General features: G+C 35.5%; 1 protein-coding gene across 6 annotated transcripts; it reads left to right on the forward strand.

Moving 5' to 3' along the window:
* Positions 1-1,450: 1,450 nt before the first annotated feature.
* Positions 1,451-8,896, forward strand: LOC111880296 (uncharacterized). Of its 6 annotated transcripts, none has more exons than XR_006185672.2 (4): positions 1,478-2,966; positions 3,823-4,786; positions 5,089-6,057; positions 7,978-8,896. XR_006185672.2 is itself a non-coding variant. In XM_042897171.2 (2 exons), the coding sequence occupies exon 2, from the start codon at positions 8,039-8,041 to the stop codon at positions 8,741-8,743; it is 705 nt and encodes a 234-aa protein (XP_042753105.1). In that variant the 5' UTR covers positions 1,514-1,951; positions 7,978-8,038; the 3' UTR covers positions 8,744-8,896. The 6 variants fall into 6 exon arrangements, 2 of the variants coding, with proteins under 2 accessions (XP_042753105.1, XP_023732478.1); XR_006185673.2 differs by having other exon boundaries at positions 3,837-4,786; XR_002846442.3 differs by lacking the exon at positions 3,823-4,786 and having other exon boundaries at positions 1,482-2,966.
* Positions 8,897-22,218: the final 13,322 nt, after the last annotated feature.

A 22,218-nucleotide genomic window follows, 5' to 3' on the forward strand; every position in this document is an offset into this window, starting at 1 on the left:
ATATATATAAACACACACAATTATGCATGTGTATATTTATGATGTGCACATATGCATATTTGTGTTTGTACATGTAAAAAATACATATATACGCATCACATTAAATAAGCTTTTGTTTTATTTTTATTTTAAATGAATCAATTTCAATAGGATCGTCTTAGCCTATACATAAAGTGTGTGCATGCACATCATTCGAACAAACCTTTTTTTTTTAGATTCGAGCAAATGACACTTTATAGCATTTTTTATTTTATTATGCTTTTTTTTTTTGAAAAAAAAAAAGTTATCAAATGTTTATATATACACAAGTACAAATGTGTGTATGTGCACATCACCTACATACACATGTAAAAATATATAAAAAAAAAATTATATATTAATATTAATGTCTATTTATAAAATACAAAAAATTATTAAATTTGGTATTTTTAGTTTTTTTCAAAAAATAAGCTCAAAAAAAATTTAGTGGGTTTTTATTCCACGTATTCTCGTCTAATTTACGAAAATAAATCACTTTTAATTTAATGGAAAATGTTTTGATCCTTATTATAAATTAAATGTCAAAAAGAAATTTGTACTTGTTAAAAATTGTTACTTTTGGAAACAAACACAAACCATGTGATATGTTTATTTTAATGAGTAAATTTTCGATTACGAATTTTTATTACAATATGTTTATTTTAGTTAACTGCTTAACCTAATTGCAAAGAAATTGGGAAAAATAATCCATGTTTCTAACATTATAAACATCAGGGGCTGTACATGTGTTTAGCAAAATTTCCCATGATAAGATTCACGGAGGCTATACAGCAAGTCTTGATTGTGACTTATGCAAGAATGAAAATAAGTAAACATAAAAATGTTAACAGGAAAATAAACAGGGCAAGGAAATCGGTGGATTGGATTAACATAAAATAAAGAATAAATGTGTTCTTTTTTTTTGAGTTTTTGTTGTAATCCGGTGCCTTTGCATACAATTTACTCAAGTACACCGCTCTCAATTTGATGGTTAAAGTTTTGATCTTAAGATCTCAAAATACTTAATATCTTATTATCTTAATGGATCTTGGTTCCTTTGAAAATTAAAAAAATAAATAAATAAATAAAGATTTTGAGATTTTTTTATTCTCATACGATTACTCAATAATCATATATGAATAATCAAAACGGAATAAACATATTCATATATAAATCATATATGATTATTCACTCTTTTTTGATTATTCATACATGATTAACGAGTAATCATATATGAATATAAATAATATGAAAATCTCTATTTTTTATATCAAAGAAAACTCTCTCTCTCTCTCTCTCTCTCTCTCTCTATATATATATATATATATATATATATATATATATATATATATATATATATATATATATATATATATATATATATATATATATATATATATATATATTAAATTGCACAAATAGTCCCGGTGATTATATTCGTCCTTAATCGATTTAAAAAGACTAATATGACTCATACAAGTTTTTTAATATCTTTTATTAGTTATATATTCTACTATTTGTTACCAAATCATTTGAACCCCTATCCCACTCTACCCCTTCCGTTTATTTCCACGAAGTCAAAATAGTTGCCATTATTCCTTACACCAATATATACTCTGCGGCTCAAAGTTACACGATTCGCTCAAAAGGTCGTGTACCACGTTTGGAACGTTCCGTACCCAAATGTAGTACAAAATCGATCCCAACGGTGGCCGAAACGCTCTCTGGTACAACACCGATTCAATCAAGCATAGATACGATGACGGGAACGCGATTCTATCGACTTGGATTGCTCCGATTCGCGTTTCTAGTACACCGATTTGGCTCTTGGGTCGCTAATTTGGCGATTAGGCGGGAATTGGATTGTCGAGTCCAAAAAGCAACGATTCACCAAAAACACACTTCGACTCTTTTTCTGATTCCTTGATACTAGGTACGAATACCCTGTTAATTCATACCCCTCTCACCATGAACTTCATCTTCTTCAATTACATGATTCTTGTAGTAATCATTTTTCCAATTTCTACCTATTAACATTGACCTCCAGTAATCAATTTCCAATTTCTACTTTTTCTTCTCTTCTACTCTTTTACTGCTATTCTGTTAGTTATTGATAACGGTTTCCGGCACTAGTATTCATCTATCATAGAGTGAGAGTGAAACATAAGCACTAGAAAATTTTGTTGACATTGGTGAGGACGGCATACCAGTAGGCGTATCAGGAAGCAAAAATGATAAAGAAGCTGGCAAACCTCTTTTGGAAGAAATGACTGGTTGGTTCAGGTGCTAGTAAGAATGTTGGTGGATCAAAGTAATGGATTTGTAACCATCGCAAAGTGAAATATACAATCTCGTACACTAGAATTCATACGCATTTCTTTGGTGCTCAAGCTGAGAAGCTGGCAGAAATTAGAAGTTGTCCAGCTATGATTAAAGATCCGTCCAAGCTACAACGAATTTCGAGCAAGGTGAAAGAAGCCAAGAGCGGAGGTGTTTCAAGATCCTTAAAAAACTCAGTCCTTTCAAAAAATTCGTCATCATAAAAACGACTTAAGAAGCTTTTAGTGTCATTGACGTAATATAGTGGACATGAAGATCATGAGATGGATATAAACCTCCAGCTAGTGAATAGGCAAGAACGATGAATGTGTGGAGAGATCGATAAAGAACAAATACAAGTGAAAGATACTTGGTACACTCAGGGTGTTTCTATTATTCTGGATGGGTGGTCTAATATCAAACAAAAGCCACTTCTCAATGTTCTTGCCATCAACGCTCGTGGTGCAGTGGTCATGTACGTGGAAGATTAGTGGGGGGTCGAGAAAACGGGAGTGGCGATTTCCAAGTTTCTAAAAGGAGGAATTGAAGCCGTTGGTCCAAGTAATGTCTTGCAAGTGGTGACCGACAACGCGGCTAATTGCAAAGCCGTCGGACGCGAGATTGAAAAGGTATTCAAACAAATCTTTTGGTCACCTTGTTGTGTTTATAGTTTAAGCTAGACTTTTAAATATATGACATAAGAATTTTATTGGATGAATGATATCTATAGGAGGGGAAAAGCAATTGTTAAATATTTTATTAACCATACTCATGCCTTGTCGATGTTTCGTGAAAATTCAAAACTAGATTTGTTGAAGGTGGATAAAACTCATTTTGCGTCACACTATATTCTTTTAAAAAGAATTATGGAGTATAGGGAGGCTCTTTCCACAACTATAGTCCTTAATTCTTGGAGAGATTGGGCTAAATGTGGAGATGAAAATACAAAGAATTAATGGGGCAAAAGTTTGTGATTCAATTAAAGATAACTCATTTTGGGATGATGTTGAAAGTGCTTTGACTATCACTAAACCCAACTTTCTTCTTATAAATTTTTGTGATGGTTAAGGCCCTGAAATGGGTGATGAAGATTTTTAGCACATAGTTTTTATTTAATATTTGTTTTTTATATTATCTTTTAGGGTCTAGTTTATCTATAAGGAAAGTAGTATAGCTAGCCGGCCCTAATTATTTAGTATATATATATATTCCTTCTGTTTCATTTTTTGTGCAATGGGAATGTATTGATTTTTCTCTTCTCTATTTTCTGTCTCCTATATGTAAAATTCTAAATGGTATCAGAGTAGATTCGATTCTGCCCTATTCGGTAAGTTGTTCTTCTAATCATATACTTTTATCTATCTTGTCACAATGAAAAACAAATCAATCAAGTTTGAGGAAATACCTACTACCCTAGTCAGTGAAGGCAGGGTCGTCATTGGAAAATCCACCTCAAATCCAGCCAAACTCTAATGATGATTACAGTGTTCTTCCCACAGGCTACAAACTAAATGGCCAAAACTATAGTCTTCGGTCACATTCTATCTTGATTTTCATAGGAGGAAAAGGAAAAGAGGGATACTTGGAGGAAGATCTAATTCAACCTGAAGAGAAAAGTCCCCAGTTTAAAAAATGGAAAGCAGAAAACAACATGGTCATGTCATGGCTCTTAAACTCAATGACACCCGAAATTGGAGAACAATTTATGTTTTATAAAACTGCATCAGAAATTTGGGTTGCAGCCTGACACGTTTTCAAATCAAGACAACACCTCAGCTTTTTGAAATTAAAGGCATCCTACATGATCTTCGTCAGGGGAACTGTAACAAGCTACTTTACAGCTCTAAACCGCCATTGGCAACAACCAGATGTTCTCGATACCTTTACTTGGAGTTGCTCTGCAGATGGAAAACACTAAAAGCATATACTGTAGACGGAAAGAATCTACAGATTCCTTCTTGGGCTAAATCAAGATCTTGATGAGGTTCGAGGAAGAATACTAGGTACGAAGTGAATACCTAAACTCCGAGAAGTCTTCTCAGAAGTTCGTTGGGAAGAAAGTGGAAGAAGGGGCATGCTTGGTACTAGTAGCAATCCAATAACCGAAGGAACTGCTCTTGCAACTCGATTTCCACCCAACACCAAACCAACATCAGGTTCTGGACCTTCTCAGAACCTTCTCAAAAGAAGATTGGACGACCATGGTGTGATCATTGCAAGTGACCAAGGCATATTAAAGAAACCTATTGGAAGATTCATGGTAAACCTGCTGATTGGAAACCCAGTTCACGTAGAAACGTAGCAACAAGTGACACTCAAGAGATGTTTACAAAGGAACAAATTGAAGCACTTCGGAGGATTTTGCAATGTCCATCCTTCGAAGAGAAAGGAACAGCCGTTGTCACACAACAAAGTGGGTCCTCATCAGCATTTACAACATGTACTTCAGGTACAAAACCTTTGGTAGTTGATTGTGGTGCTACTAATCACATGACCGGATATCAGAGCATTTTCACTAAATTCCAACCATTGTCGAATGGAAGGACTATACGAGTTACAACCGGAGAGAATGCAAATGTTGTTGGCATCAATACAGTTGTTATATCCAAGAATATAACATTGAATATAACACTGAGATATGTGTTATATGTTCCTAATCTTGACTTTAATCTGCTTGCTCCTATCAAACTGATGAAGGATCTGAATTGCTTCACCGTTTTAACCCCATTTGTTTCTGAAATTGTATTTCAGGCCTTGAATTTGGGGAAGATGATTGGCAGTGCTAAAGTCTTTGATGAACTCTGCCACTGTGAAACTGAGCATTCGGATAAAAGTCAAGTTGCATCTTCATTTAATGTTTCTAGTCAAAATAGTGTGATGTTATGGCATTATAGATTAGGTCACCCAAACTTCTCCTATCTTCAAAAATTGTTTCCATATTTATTCAATAAAAACCCGAATGATTATAAATGTGAAGTGTGTCAAATATCCAAGCACATTAGACATACTTATTCTCCTTTACAATATAAGCCTTCCCATCCTTTTCATTTAATCCATAGTGATGTTTGGGGACCTAGAGTGAAAAACATATCAGGTGCGAGATGGTTCGTAACATTTATCGCCGATCATACTCGCATCATATGGGTCTTTCTGATGAAAGAAAAATCTGAAGTTGGATCAATCTTTCGGTCATTCTATCAAATGATTCAAAATCAATTTGCAACCAAAATTCAAATCCTTAAATCCGACAACACAAAGGAATATTTCCACTTTGAATTGGGCAATTACCTAACTCAACAAGGAATTGTCCATGTTACGTCGTGTGTTGATACCCCACAACAAAATGGCGTCCCTGAGAGGAAGAAATAAGAACAGACGTCTTCTTGAGGTAACCCGGTCTCTATTGTTCTCAAGTCCAGGTATTCTCAAGTCCAGCCCCTACCTAAAGCACATACTCCTGTCGGAATTATGTGGAATATCAGTAATTTAATGTATCATAATTTGAATTCCTCAGAGTCTATTCATCATGCAGAAATTCCCACTTCAGCACATACTCTTGTTGGAATTAACTTTGAAATCGCTACTCCACCGTTAAATGAAACATCAGATAAAGAGGGTGATAAGGATTACATTTTTTAAACTAGACGCCAAAACAACATGTGGTGGTAAAGCAAGTCACAACTGTGGCACACAATCATGAATCATTCCTGGATTCTCAAGGTAACACTCAATCTACAAACTCCGGTCTTAATATTCCTCCTGATGAGTTAAGTGATCTTCATATTCCAATTGCTCTACGAAAAGGGAAGATAAGTTGTACAATTCATCCAATAAGTGATTTTGTTTCATATGATAAACTGTCACCCAAGTAGAAATCGTTTGCACTTTCGATTTCTGAAATACAGGTTCCAAGAAACATACACGAAGCAAATTCAAAAAAATTAATGGTCTGATGTCGTTCTTTAAGAAGTTAACGCCCTTATGAAATACAGCACGTGGGAGTACACAAGTCTTCCGATAGGAAAGAGAACTGTGGGGTGTAGATGGGTGTTCACTTTCAAATATAACTCTGAGGGTAGTATTAGTAGATTCAAAGCAAGACTTATTGTTAAAGGCTTTACACAATCGTATGAAAATTATTATGCAGAAATGTTTGCTCCAGTAGAAAAATTAAACTCTTCAAGTTTTGCTATCATTTTCTCCAAATCTTGATTGGTCGTTGCACCAACTAGATGTGAAAAATGCTTTCCTAAATGGAGAGTTAGAAGAGGAAGTCTACATGGACATCCTCCAGGTCTCGAATCACAAGAGAATAAAGGAATGATGTGTAGACTCAAGAAGTCCTTGTACGGGCTAAAACAATCGCCTCGAGCATGGTTTGAATGTCTTACACAAGTGGTTAAACATCACGGGTTTATTTAAGGACAAACCGATCACACTATGTTTACCAAACACTCGAGTGATGGGCAGGTTGCCATCATGACTATCTATGTCGAAAACATCATCCTGACGAGAAACTACATCAAGGAGATTAATGAGCTTAAACAGGTCTTGGGAAAAGCATTTGAAATTAAAGATCTTGGCCAACTTAGATATTTCCTTGGGATGGAGATCGCACGTTCAAGGAAAGGAATCTCTGTGACACAACGGAAGTACAAACTTGATCTTTTAAAGAAAACGGGGCTTCTGGGATGCAAGCCAGCTAGTATTCTTATGGAACCTGGAAGGAAATTCCAGACAGAAAATGGAGATGAGTTTGAAGATAAATGAAGATATCGGAGATTGGTTGGGAAATTGATCTATCTTGCTTATACAAGACCTGATATTGGATTTGACGTCGGTATGGTGAGTCGATTTATGAATGCCCCCACTAATCGTTACATGGAAGTTGTCTTTCAGATACTTCACTACTTAAAAAGGAATCCAGGATATGGATTATACTTCAAAAAGACTGGTGAAAGGGGAGTTAAAGTCTACACCGATGCGGACTTGGGAGGATATGTTATGGATGGTTGGTCAACAACCGGATATTTCACTTTCGTTCGGGGTAATATCGTTACTTGGAGAAGCAAGAAACAATCTGTAGTTTCTAAAAGCAGCGATGAAGCTGAGTTTCAGGCTATGTGTCAAGGTATTTGTGAAGGAATATGTCCAAAAAGGATGCTTAAGGAACTTAAAATCCCAAATAACCAGAGGATGACTCTCCTAAGTGACAATTCAGCTGCTATTGAAATAGCAAAGAACTCAGTCCATCATGATAGAACGAAACACATGGATATTAATCGTAATTTTATCAAGGAGAAGCTAGAAGCTAGAATATTTGAGTTGTCATACGTTCCCTCCGAATTCTGACCAAATCCCTTCCAAAGAACAAATTTGATACTATGAAGAACAAGCTGGATATGATTGATAATCATATCCAACTTGAGGGGGAGTGAAGATTTTTAGCACATAGTTTTTATTTAATATTTGTTTTTTATATTATCTTTTAGGGTGTAGTTTATCTATAAGGAAAGTAGTATAGCTAGCCGGCCCAAATTATTTAGTATTTATATTCCTTGTGTTTCAATTTTTTGTGCAATGAGAACGTATTGATTTTTCTCTTCTCTTCTTCTCTATTTTTTTGTCTTCTATATGCAGAATTCTAAAGGTGGGATTAATGAGAGGATGGATAATATGATGGGGGGAAATCAAAGACATAATGCAAGAAAATACTTATGCTAGCTATTACCAACAAGTGAAGATAATTTTAAATAGATGGGAGAAGATGAATATCCCACTACATTGTTTGGGGTTTGCATTAAACCCACGGTTTTATGATAGGCAATATCTTCAAAAAATGACACCTGGTGGTATGAAAAGGAAACCACCAAATTTAGACAAAGAGGTTATGCAAGGTGTCATGGAATCCTTCAATAGAATTTCTGAAAATGAAGAGGAGGGGCGATCGTTACGAGAGCAATTCGTAACATTCCATATGACGAAATGTATCTACTCTACAGCGGAAACACAAACTTATGCTTTGACAATTGATCCAATAGATTGGTGGTCTACCTATGGAGCCAAAACCCCAAATTTGGCCTTTGTAGCAAAGAAGGTACTTTCACAACCTGTTAGTAGCTCGTTGGCGGAAAGGAATTGGAGTACGTATTCTTATATTCATAATGTGAAAAGAAACCGGTTGAATGAAAAAAGAGCCGACAAATTGGTTTACATTCACTCCAACATTCAACTCGTATCTCGTTTCCATGAATCATACAAATCTGGCCCACACAAAAAGTGGGACATCAATCCCAAAAGCACTTACATTGAAGGCTCAAGTTCTCGATTAGATGACATGATTTGGGAGAATTTAGATGAAGAAAATGTGGAAAATGGACAAGGAAAAAGGCAATGGGTAGATTGACTTGTTAGGTTTTTATTTTTGTTTGTTTACGATTCCTGTTTCTGTTTTTAAGTGGTTAGAAAACTGTTTCTGTTTTTGATTTCCAGCATGTAAACTTTATAATCCATGTATTTTGATATTATGAATTATGGAATCATAAAATACCTTGCTGGAATTGAGTTTATAAACATACTATTATTGGAATTCTGCTTCTAAATGAAATATGTTGCTGGAAATTGTGTTTATAAGTAAATTATTGCTAAAAATATGTTCTAAAAACAAGTACACCGTATCGGGACCAATGATACACCGTACCGGACACGTATCGAAATGAACCTACCCCCCTCGTCCCCGATACGCCCAATCTCATGAATCATGTTCCCGTTCCTTGTTACCGTACCGGACTGTACCACGAACTACGTGACTTTGTTCCGCCTCCAAAACCTTCGTGAATGTTGATCATCGGCATTCTCTCCTCCTCCAGAAACCCTTTGTCAATTTCTTTGACTGGCACAAAGAAAGTAGGTGGCGACGAGGAAGGATGGCAAGAAGGTGGGCTGTGGTCACCGACTGCGAACGAAATTGAAAAACCGGGAAAACGAAAGAAGTTCTAGATAGATTTTGGAAGAGAGAAAGGGAAATATTGGGAGATTGATAGAAGCACAAGGTATAGGCACTGGTGGCAATGGCGGTGTTGCGAAAGTGGCAAGGGATAAAAGCGCAAGGCAGTGGCGCTGTTGACGATACTGCGCCAGTGGTGGTGGTGTGAGCCCACTGGTAGCGAATTTCCGTTCGAGAACTGATTAGCAATTCTTCTGATGCGCTTTATAAAACTCGATTCAAATGCAGGTAAATAATCTTTGGATGCAGAAACGTGTTTGAGAGTAGGTAAATGAATGTATGGTTTTGGAGATAGAAATAGACATAGAGGAGGTAGAGAAGGTTTTGGAGGTAAATAAATGTATGGAGAAGGCTTTGGTTGCAAAAACAGATTCGAGAGCAAGTAAATAAATGTATGGTTTTAGAGATATAGAAATAGAGTTGGAGAAAACGATGGTTATTGGAAAGACAACCGCTACCGATAGTAGTGCTCGGTAAACAAAAGGGAAACGGAGGAGGGGTGGGGTGGGGTTGGGTGGTGGGCCATTCATTTTAAAATTTTAAAATGATAATTTAAGACAAAAGTATAAATAAAAAAATATGATAATGAAAATTTAGTTATTTCATATTTGTTAGGGACCAAAATCAAATTAAATACTATTACTGAGATGACCAGCGTTACAATTAAAAAAACGGGAGTTGATTCAAAAATACCATATAAACCACAGGGACCATTTTTGTAATTTACTCATATATGAAAGGCTTGTGTTTAGTGCTCTATTGAACACAACTTAAGTGACTTACTGAAAAGATCTCAGATGACTTGTTACCCATTTATCTCATTAATACTAAAAAAAATACTATGTCCTGTGAGTAGGAGGAACGTGAAGAAAAGTACCTCAGCTTTGAAGTCCCTAGGAAATTATGGCTTTTTATCCCAAGATATGTCGACTTCCACACGACTCAGCATCAAAGTACTTGATTTGATGAATGCTGTGTTGAACATGGCACGATACATAATCGTCTCCTCCACCAGATCATCATTTAAGTTAATACACTCCAGCACAACGTCGCCTTGAATATCGCAATTAATATCAATTTTAACGAGCTCAATTTGTGCCTGAAATGCATGGAAATTATAATCTATCAGAATAAGAAACGTAAACCTAGAAACATTGTAGTGATATATCCTACCTGATTGTAAGACTGGACATTCTTACTCCTCCTTCGGGTTGAGAATAAAAGTTTAGGGGTTTTATCAAGATGTAACAACCGATTGTAAGGAGAAAGGTTTTCACAGAAGAGGTAATTGTATTACATAAATACACATATCAAACCAATGACTCCATGGAAGGGGTAAATAATTACCATATAGTCTGTCAAAGACGCAGAAAAGTCCATCGGGCGGCTTCTTATATAACAATTTCCGTAACAGCGCCATTCGAATTCACTGATTTCTGAAACCCTAGAAACAATTTTGATAAATCCCCCAACCTCTGTAAAACAGGTACATTAGCGTTGTGGTTTTCTACATGAGAAAAAACTGTATAACTTTTGGTTGTCTATAGAGTCTACCAACGGCGACTGATTCGTGTCGTGTTGTGCATGAACGAAGTTTTTTTTTAGGGTAAATTACACAAATGGTCCCTATGGTTTGGGGTAATCTGCGTAGTTGGTCCCTAAGAAGAATTTTTAACTCGGAAGGTCCCTATTATTTGTTTTTGTTGCGCCGTTAGTCCCTATTTGACCTAAAATGACTTTTTTACCCTTATTAATTTCTTTTTTAATTTGTTTATTTATTATTCATTATTTATCATTTATAATTCTAAAATACAAAAATACCCACCCAGCTCCTCCGACAACCTCTACAGTCCTAGACACAGCTTCTGACAACCTCCACAGCTCCTCCGATAACCACTACAATCCTCTGCCGCCTGGAAAAAGGCAGGTAGCAGACCCACACAACCAACTCGTCTTCTTCCTTCTATTTTAAAAGATCTATGATATTGCATCCATTTCATCTCCGACAAACCTAACAACGTAAATGAAACCAAAACCAAAATTCATACTTGAAATCAAAATCAAAACTAAATATGATGAATATCATAGTCAAACCTGTGAAAATGAATATCAAACCCGAAGGAAATGAAAACCAAAATTGACGTTAATAGAAACTGGGTTTGATGATAATCAAAATAAAATCAAACGATCAAGATGAAAATCAAAATCAAATGAATATCAAAATTTGATTCAATTGTTGGGGTGGCTCTAGTTCACTTCAAGCACCAACGATTTCAAAGGGGGGTTTCAGTGGTGCCCTCACCTTATGAATCATCAGTTTCAATCGGAGGAGAAGGTTGTTAGGGTTTTTGATATAAAGTGTCGACAGTAAGGAATAAATGGGTGGGATGAGCGACGAGGGTGAGGCTAAAATAGAAGGACAACTCGTCGGACTCTCTAGTTTCTCCGGCTTCCTCCACCTTCTCCGGCGATTTGGTTTCTGTAAGGTTTTCCCGATCTGATTTCTCCAATAATTTCGTCGGGTTTGATTTCCAAATTTCCTTTAGATCTGTCGGTTTCTTTTCCTAATTTCTTCAACATTTATTTCGAGTGGAGGTTCTATGACGATCTTGTTGAAGAAGACAAACAGGTTGATGATGGTTGGGTGAAGGATTACCAGAAGAAAACGGTGAACGGGGGGAGGAGTGAGGGGGTGGGTTGGATTGGAGGAGGTAATCCGATTATGTTTTTCAACAATAACAATAATAATATAACTAGTGAAAATAAGAAATAATTATTAAAATGAATTTAAAATATAAAAAAATAACAGTAAGGGCATAACAGTCTTTTTAAGAGTGGTAGGGACTAACGGCGCAACAAAAACAAACAATAGGGACCTTTCGAGGTAAAAATTCTTCTTAGGGACCAACTATGTAGATTACCCCAAACCATAGGGACCATTCGTGTAATTTACCTTTTTTTATTTCTATAAGTTCTTGAATACCATTTTTCTTTTATTAACTAATTAGTAATTAATACTGAAAATGCATGCATTCATATTTGTTAATCTATTCCGAAGCTTGTGATGCCCTTAATCGATATTAGGTACGCGATACACATTCATAATTGTAACACCTATAAATTCAGGCCGTTTTAGGTATAATAATAATTATTATACATTTAATCAAATAACTCAAACCCTTGAATAGGATAATTGTTCTTTGTGAGCATTACGATGTAAATAATATTTATGGTTTACGCGATATGTAAACAAATATTATTATTGTATGATATTTGTAGAAAACATTAACATAAAATTTAATGTTAAGCAATAAAATAACATTAAAAATAAAAGATTGTTTAGGATAAATAATCATAACGAAGGTTGTAGTAGTCGTAATGACAATTTCGTGGATAAAAAGAACGCCTAAATCTAACTTCGTATAAGGACGTTATGATTTTTCTAAGTTTCGCGTTCAACACAATATGACAATGTGTGTCATAAAAAAGTAAAGTAGTAAACCGAACATATGTTTCTTTTTAGCCAAAGTAATGTAAATGAGAGTCGAAGTCCTCGCGAACACAAAACCATTCTTAACAAGAACGCCTAAATCTGAATTCGTATAAGGAAATTATAATTTTTCATAACGACACAATATAGTAGTATGTGTTACAAAGTACAAAATAAAAGATCAGTTGCTCGTTAGACAAAACTATCTAAACGAAAGTTGAAGTCCATGAAATTACAAATATGTCGAGAATGGAGCTCGTATGCAAAAGATATCAACGGAACTTGTTCCTTACTCTTCGAGCGCAACGAATTTGATACAAATTTGTAAATTTGAAGTAGAATGAGAATTAGTCAATGGAGTGTAACATCCGAAAAATTCAAAGAAAATTTTTCATTTTAAAAACAATAAACATACAAACTAATTGTTCCAAAACCAATCAAAGTGAATATATCACTTAAACATTAGAGTAATAATCACAAGGGATAATTACAGTAAAGTCCCAATATTTTGACGAAAGTTTTAAAAAAGTCCCAAATTATTTTTTTTGAATAAAAAAGCCCAGAAAACCGGATAATTCATTCAGTTTAGTCCCTTTTGACATTTTCAACAGGTCACCCATGTCACATGGCATGACAACTAGACAGGTGCTGATGTGGCGAATTATCTTTTTAATATGAAAAAAGAGTTTTTTGAGGAAAAAGAGGAAGTGGGATTCAAACCCACAACCTCCCAAGAAACAAACCAACCACCTTTCCACTAGGATACATGACATTTTATGTTTTTATTCCTCAAAACTGGAATATAACCTTTTAAACGCATAAGTCTTAATTACAATTATTATTATTATTATTATATTTATTATTGTTAATATTATTAATATTATTATTATTATTTATAAAACGTAAATACTTTTAATATTTCGTAATGCATAAAAATATAAAACGAAAATAATTTTAATATTTTATATATAAAAAATATATAAAATGCATAAAAAAGATATTTAATATACATAAAAATTATGTTATATATATATATATATATATATATATATATATATATATATATATATATATATATATATATATATAGGTTTAGGTTCTACGGAAAACGAAAAACCCTAAAAATCATTAAAATGCATAAAAAAAATACTTAGAGATCACAAAACTTTTTTATCAAAAAATCGCAACTTTTATGTCAAAATCGCTGAAAAAAAATATTGAAAAAAAAAAATTACAAAAAAAAAAATGATTTTTTATTTTTTTTTCAACGAAATTGTAAAAAATGTTGCGATTTTTTTGATAAAAAATTTCAAAAAAAAAAAGTTTTGTGATGTCTTGGTATTTTTTTTTATGCATTTTTATGATTTTTAGGGTTTTTTTGTTTTCCAAATAACCCTATATATATATATATATATATATATATATATATATATATATATATATATATATATATATATATATATACACATACATGTTTTAGAAGGTTTTTCGTAAAAAAAATACATAAAAATTATGCATGTGTATAAATATATAAAATGCATAAAAAAAATATTTAATATAAATAAAAATACGTAAAAATACATATAAATACGTATAAAAAAACTTTATATATTTAATATATTTTTTACGAAATATTAAAATTATTTACGTTTTATATATTTTAATAATATTAATAATAATAAATTTAATAATAATAATAATAATAATAATAATAATAATAATAATAATTGTAATTAAGACTTATGCGTTTAAAAGGTTATATTCCAGTTTTGAGGAGTAAAAACATAAAATGTCATGTAGCCTAGTGGAAAGGTGGTTGGTTTGTGTTTGGGAGGTTGTCGGTTCGAATCCCACTTCCTCTTTTTCTTCAAAAAAAACTTTTTTTTTTCATATTAAAGAGTAATTCGCTGACGTGGCACATCAGCACCTGTCCAGTTGTCATGCCATGTGGCATGGGTGACCTGCTGAAAAGGTCAAAAGGACTAAACTGAATGAATTATCCGGTTTTCTGGGCTTTTTTATTCAAAAAAAAATTGGGACTTTTTTAAAACTTTTGCCAAAATATTGGGACTTTACTATAGTTATCCCATAATCACAAATAGCCAATGCGAAAACTCGAGGGGGGGATGTAGTGCAGTCACGTCGAACCCTTCCCTTTGGAACTGGAAGTACCTAAAATGGTAAACGTAAAAACGTAAGCACAAAGCTTGGTGAGTTCACCCAAAATACCACACACAACCAAACAAATAACAACATGCATATATGAGCCTTCAGCCTATCTGGACCGGCTCGTAGGGCCTACAACCTATCTGGACCGCTCTCCGGTCCTTCAGCCTGACTGGACTGCCTCATAGGGCCTACAACCTATTCAGACCGCCCCAGGTATCTTGGCCTTCAACACAAAGCAGGACCGCCTCAACCCAACCAAACAATAACATGTCGACATATACATTAACATTCAATAGACAATAAGTACATTTAATCATACTGATCTACCAATCTAATAGTTTGCTATAGCTAAGCAACATCCTATATACCATGATACATAACCAACCTAGTGGGCCAACATTGGTGCCTTCGACCCACGAGTGTAGTGAGGAAAAACTTACCTGAGCCACAACGTCGACTACAACCCAGCTCAATGTCGCGCCGACCACATCTACAGCTCTCACCGCCAAAAGATGGGTGCTAAACACTTCCTAACAATCCATATGATGCAAACTCTAAGTCTGCCTTCTAAAAAGTAGAACTTTGACCAAAAGTCAACCCATGCCAAAAGTCAACGGTCAGAGTCAACGACCAATGTTGACTTGAGTCAACCGCCACATCGTCGCCCCCCATGGCCATGTTATGGCCTTCATAAAATTGAATAGACTGATAATTCCAAGTTGCCACGTCGTGGCGACCTATGGCCACACTGTGGGCATTGGGTTTCCAACAACTTAATCCCTTAAGTCATTTTCTTTGATTTCAAGAACTCCAAAGCTCAGATCTGATCCATTATATGGTCTAAACGTAGGGCTGTAAACGAACTGAACAATCAACGAACTGTTCGTGAACCGTTCGGCGGGAAGTTTGTTTATGTTCGTTTATTTAATAAATCAAAGAACATGAACACAAATTATCGTTCGTTTAGTTAAACGAACGAACATGAACAATAGGCTCGTTTGTTCAATTATGTTCGTGAACGTTCGTTTATATTGTTCATTTACGTTTGCTTATTTTCGTTCATATAAGTTCCTTTTATCTTTATATATGTTTAATTGTGTTTGATTACATTACTATATTATATGTTCATTTATGTTCATATATATTTGTTTATCTTTGTTCGTTTATATTCGTTTGTTTATGTTAGTTTAACATGTTTACGAACATAAACGAACGAACATGAACAATGTAATTTGTTAAACGAATGAACATGAATAAGAAAACTCGTTCGTTTAACCGTTCGTGTTCGTTCATTTGTTCGGTTAACTTAAACGAACGAACATGAACAAGTTCCGTTCGTATTCGTTCCGTTCATTTACAGCCCTATCTAAATGGATAAAGTTTACAACTTTATCCAATAAAACACACAAAGAGATCAGGATCTCCAATCCTAGGTCCAAATAAAGCCAAATAACATAATGTCTTAACACCATTAAGCCCTTAATCTGAAAAGTCCTCAACCCAACTACTCCAAAAGGCTTTCTAATACTATTCTATCATAAAGATGAAAGATTTATAGACATACGTGTCCAAAACATGTCTATAATCCATTTTAGGCCAATTTGAGCTAAAGAGACCAAAACTCAAGCAATTAACAAGAACTCCAACCAAAGTCTAGATCTACAACATATGTTACTCATGGGACTCAAGAGAGTCATAAAGTTGCCAACTTTATGTGTTACTTCCTTTCAAACTTGCTTAAACATGAAGAATATGGGACAATATCTTAGATCTAACCACTACAAGCAACAAAGTTTGAGCATTTGACACTTACAAAGGTACATAAGCAATATGAGATGGTGATGGTGTTTCTTCCTTGCAAGATCCAACAGTAGAGCACATTCTTCTCCTTTTTTTCTTCTTCTCCAAGCTATCAAATGCTCCAAAAGGGCACAAATCACCAAAGGAATGAAGGCTAGGGTTTCTCTCAAGTGTAAGGACGTTGGAGGATGGTAATGAACCCTAGAAATGGCTTAGAGGGGTTTAAATACAAAACAAAACATAAAAGAATCATGGGTTTGGTCCAGAACAGCTGCCACGCCATGGAAACCCTTGACCACGCCGTGGTCGTCCTAATAAAACACACGATCCTTCTAATCATTGCCATGTCATGGGCATCCTTGCACCACATCGTGGCATATAGTTTCCTCCAAAACTTCATCTTTGGTCCTTGATAAAAGAAAGCTTAACCAATCTAGAATATGGGTGTTACAACTCACCCCCACTTAAATTAGATTCGTCATTGAAATCATTCATTACAACTTACTCTGTCACACCCAACAACCCTGCCAAAACTTCTTGAATACTAATTAGGGATGAGAAATCCTCTTGTGAAGACGCTTGTCATATAATACTGCTATCAAAGTCCCAAACTTAGAATGGTTCACATACCCAAATGAAAAATCAAACCTTAATCATCCGCCCTCGACCAACTATAGAAAATCCCAACTACACTACCTAAAAACCGAAACCCTAAACCATGTCTGAATTCCCAGCAGATCGAACCATCTTATCCCACATTCATAAAGAATCCAATTCGAAACTTGAACTGAACGAAACCTTTCTAACCCTGAATTATATTGTTGACAATCGGAAAAGAGAACTCATGACCTTTCATTGTTGTTGAACTCTTCATTTGAAAACAAAGGCAGCTCACAACACAAGTCTCAATCATTGGTGCCATACAAAAATTTTAGTCACATCCTGCTGACCAACATTTGCATTTTCTATCTAACCGAGATCTCCATGCCTTGCACTTACCTACTAATTAATAGTAGTATTAGATTTCCAACTAGTTGTTGTAGCTGACAGCCCCGCAGACGACCGTACCACGAGACTCCAACGAAGAGTCTATCTGACTAACGTTATCCTAGTCTGTTAGCCAACATGGCCCCAATGGCCTACAACCTTCCTCAATCCCATGAATGTTGTGGCCCTCCCACAGTCTCACAACCCATCCTGCCAAGGTCTAACTCTACTTAGTGAAGGCTACAATCCAAATCATAAATTCACAATACTCCCATACTAGTCGTTGTCCTGGTGAATGCTACAAGCACCCCACAGTCTTACAACACTTCCACACTACCTACCAACCTAGTGAATGCTACGGGCCGCCTCACAGTCTTACAACACTTCCACTCTACCATGGCCACAGCCCATGGTCTTACTAAATACCCATATGAATACCTTGCTAAAAATTAACACGATCTGAAATGCTATTTGTTATACCCAACCAGGCGTTAAGGTCATGTTTCGAATCCCAAGTCCTTTATCAGCCAAGAACATGTAGAGAGGTTCTAACACAACCCTCAACCTGAGCCTAGTGACGAATCCATTTTGTGCCACTGTTGGTGCCTCATATCCTCAAACTTGGTAATGTTGAATCTTCACCTATAATCCCCCGATTAAAACTAATCACTAACATTATCCCCTGCATCATCCTTGATTCATACCCCAACCTAACTAGCTACTCCTCACGTTTTTTTATGGAATTTCATGTTGAACCTCATTTGGAAATATCTCCATTGATTCCTAAACGTTTCTCCCCCACTTGGATTCATATATACTCTAAAAGTCTTCTTAACCATTCGAACTTCCTAGTTAGCCCCATTTGTTACCTATTTTATCCTTGACACCCGCTCCTGCCATAACAGGGCATAAGAGAATGCGGGTTTCTCGAACAATATTCCCAAAAGGTTTTACTATATGACTATCGTTCATAGCGACATAACTCTAAGCTTTCCAACATGTGATCACAACCTATGTCAAAGAGTATCCCAACCAAAAGCCTTCTCAACTCAAAGCAAATATCGCAATTATAGTATCCAAAAAGATCCTTCATAAATACACGATATTGACAGAACTCCCGGGACTGAATATCATTGATCCGACACCCTAACTCGCAACTAAAATGTCCTCTGTCCCATACTTACCAAAAGATTGTTGCACCTTTAACAATGTCACTAATATAGCTCGAACATCTTCAACAAACTCAATAGCTGAACATTTTCATTTGAAAATGCATTACCCACACCCAGAAGTCGATAGATCATAGTAGTTCTTACTTTACTAACGATAACTATCAACCCTACGAGATAACCAACCCTACAACTGACATTTCAACATAGAGACACAAGCATATATGGACCCTCTCTCCGTTGTCTTATAAGGGTCAACCGACTACAATGAGATCTTTGTTTAGAAGCCTCTGATGTGGTGACCATATGAACATCCCTGAAAACGTGAATTTAACAACAATTCCCACCGAGCTCGCATTCTGACCAGTCCACGAAAGATCTCAACCATCTTGGATTCTGAAAATAGTTAATATACTAATGCTGCAACTTCTTCTGTCCCCAAAGCACTGAAGCCATCAAAATCAGTCTAGCTGATGATCCACCAAAAAATACCCAACTCGCTCAACCTAGGGTTCATGCTAACAATGATTGTCTCCTCATGTGTCGACGCTTACAACCGACTCAATCAATTACCCTCGAATAGGATTCTCAATATGAAAAAATAGCATATGACAATTTTTGAACGATAACTTAAGAAATCATAAAGGAACCCTGAACCTTAGATAAGGACATCTGAAGCTTTCCAGCTCCATAGCTTTGATCCTAACAAGAGCGATCTACACACCATAATTGATGAGGCACCCTGAGGACTGCACCTTAATCTGCTAAAATTTGTAGATATCCCAATATATTTCTAACAATCTCATCATGCAAAAAGGATTTCCAATCCACCGACACACCACTAGACAAGAACATACTTAATCTAGATAGAAATATTAATACATAAATGGGGATCAAAATACATACCAAATATCTCTTGTGGCTCGACCTTGACCTCATGAAGGACAATGGGTGTTGGGGTCTGTACTCCCTCTACCACACACAGAGGACAATCAGATTTGAAATGACTCGGCCGGTGACAATGAAAACATATATGATCCTTCTTACAATCTCGGTGCACATGCCCTCTTTCTCCACACTTAAAACTTGATGGTTCCTTATGAAAAATCTAGTTTAGGACTTGATTTTGTGCCTTTTTGGGTCCCTTAACTCATATTTGGGAGTATGAGATACTCCAGAAGCTAGGGATGATAGATCTCGGCATTTCCTAGGTTCGTTGTACATAAAAATGATCGCTTGATAGGTTTAGCTCAACCATACAAGGCTGATGTCCCTTTTAATGGAGTTAAAATGCTAAATTTGGACTTTGGGGTGTTTTTAGCCATGCAAAAGCTTAAGTTTTCAACTTTATAGTTTAAGGATTTGATATGATGTTGTTTTGAGGATTGGTAGTTAAGTTCTTAAGTGGTTAAGACCTTTGGGAAATATTGAAATTCAGGTCATTACGTTGAACATACTCCTGAGTAGTATGGCATACTGGATGCGGGCCACGATTATGGATCATTCATGTCTACATGGCATACTATCCAGGTACGCCAAGCATATGCTAGTCAGTGGGCCTTTGGAGTTTTGGGATTGGATTTAGTTGGGCCTTGTTTCATTGGGGTTGGACCTTAGACGTTTTATACTATTAGATCATTTTAGGATCTTGGGCCCATATTGGACTTTGGATAACCTTGAAGGAATTAGGCCACTGTTGGGATTTTAGTGCCATTGGGTTGGGCCTATGATTTTGGGCCATGAATATATTATGGACTTAGGCCATTTTGGAGCCTTGAGTGCTACTCAGTTTGGGCCATGTGAGGAAGGGTAAAATGGTCTTTTATCCTTGGAGTTGATAATTATGAATTTATGTCTCGGTTATGATTTATGACCCTAATAATTAATTAGGGTATTATTCGATGACATTTAGTGCAAAGATTTCATGGATTAGCAACCCGAGCTTTTATCTAATTTTTCAGCAGTTTGAGGTGAGTCTCCTCACTGTGTTTGATGGGTTAAAAGCACCAATGCCGACCCTTGCTATATATGATTAGGATGCTAGTTGTTTGTTTTTGGGTTTTGAGCATACTAACACTCCTATGGTGTACATGAAACCCTAGAAACCTTGGATCTATGTTTTCTCTAAAATACATGCAAATATGATTTCCAAGGTTCACAACCTAACTAGCATGTTATGGGGTACTTGTAATACAAAACTTTTAGTAGAATAACATACCTTTCTTTTGTGGTTGATTGCTTGGAGTTTATGAGCCAAGAACCAATAGTGTGGATGCCTCAAGTGGTGTCACAAATCATCAAAACAAGTTGGAAGCTCTTGAGAGAATAAGAACACTTATAGAAATCGGCTCACTCTTTTGCTCATACACACTCGTGCCATTTCTAGAACCATGGACTCCTTTATATAGTATGGAGGATTAGGGTTAAACCCTAATACCCATGACTCTTCATTTACCTAGGATCCATGGGTTAAAAGCTCATCCATGGACTCCATATACTCTTAGCCCATCCTAAATAAATCGTAGCCCAATCTATATATATATAAATAAGAGTCCATATTTAATTAGCTCCATTTTGATCAATAAATTAATTCTAAATTAATTCTTGATCAATACTAATTAAATAATTATGATATCATATTAATATATTATAACTAATAATATATTAATATATCATAAACATCTTATTCTCAAAAGTATATCCATACAAGTTGTTAAGTGAAGTGCAACCCAAATGGACCATGTCGGGTCAGGTCAAGTTGATACCAAATATAGTTACGGACTTAGACACCTTATCCAACAGTCTCCCATTTGGATAAGTCTGATAACTATAGTTGCAAGTATAACTTTAGGAACCAACCAGCAATCGTAGCTCTTTAAAACTCTGTTGAACTATGAAGCGCTATTTTAGATAAGTGATCATATATTCCTCTGTTCTCAAGATATCAGCCGGACAAACACATGGAACAAGGTCTAACTTATTTTCCAACATTTGTTTCTCGATCTCTGATTTGTTTGACATAGAACTAAATTGAACACATCAATTAGGTTCGGACCAGGCCCGACACATAAGTCAAAACCAAATCATCGAGGGCCCAAATATCGCTTTTATTGCTAGAAGGAACACATAAACTTCGACTCATATGTTTGTACTAACTACTTGTTGAATTATGCACAAAAGCACGTTTTATGATATCAAGTTACTGATGTGTTTTCGTACAATCAATGGATAACCAACTCATATCTCTAGGTTTGAAGATA

Source organism: Lactuca sativa, chromosome 8 (assembly GCF_002870075.4).
Source record: "Lactuca sativa cultivar Salinas chromosome 8, Lsat_Salinas_v11, whole genome shotgun sequence".
In the NCBI taxonomy this organism is placed as follows: Eukaryota; Viridiplantae; Streptophyta; class Magnoliopsida; order Asterales; family Asteraceae; genus Lactuca; species Lactuca sativa.

Coding starts and splice junctions, on each gene's coding strand:
- LOC111880296 (XM_042897171.2), top strand. CDS start 8,039: ATGCAAGAAAATACTTATGCTAGCTATTACCAACAAGTGAAGATAATT.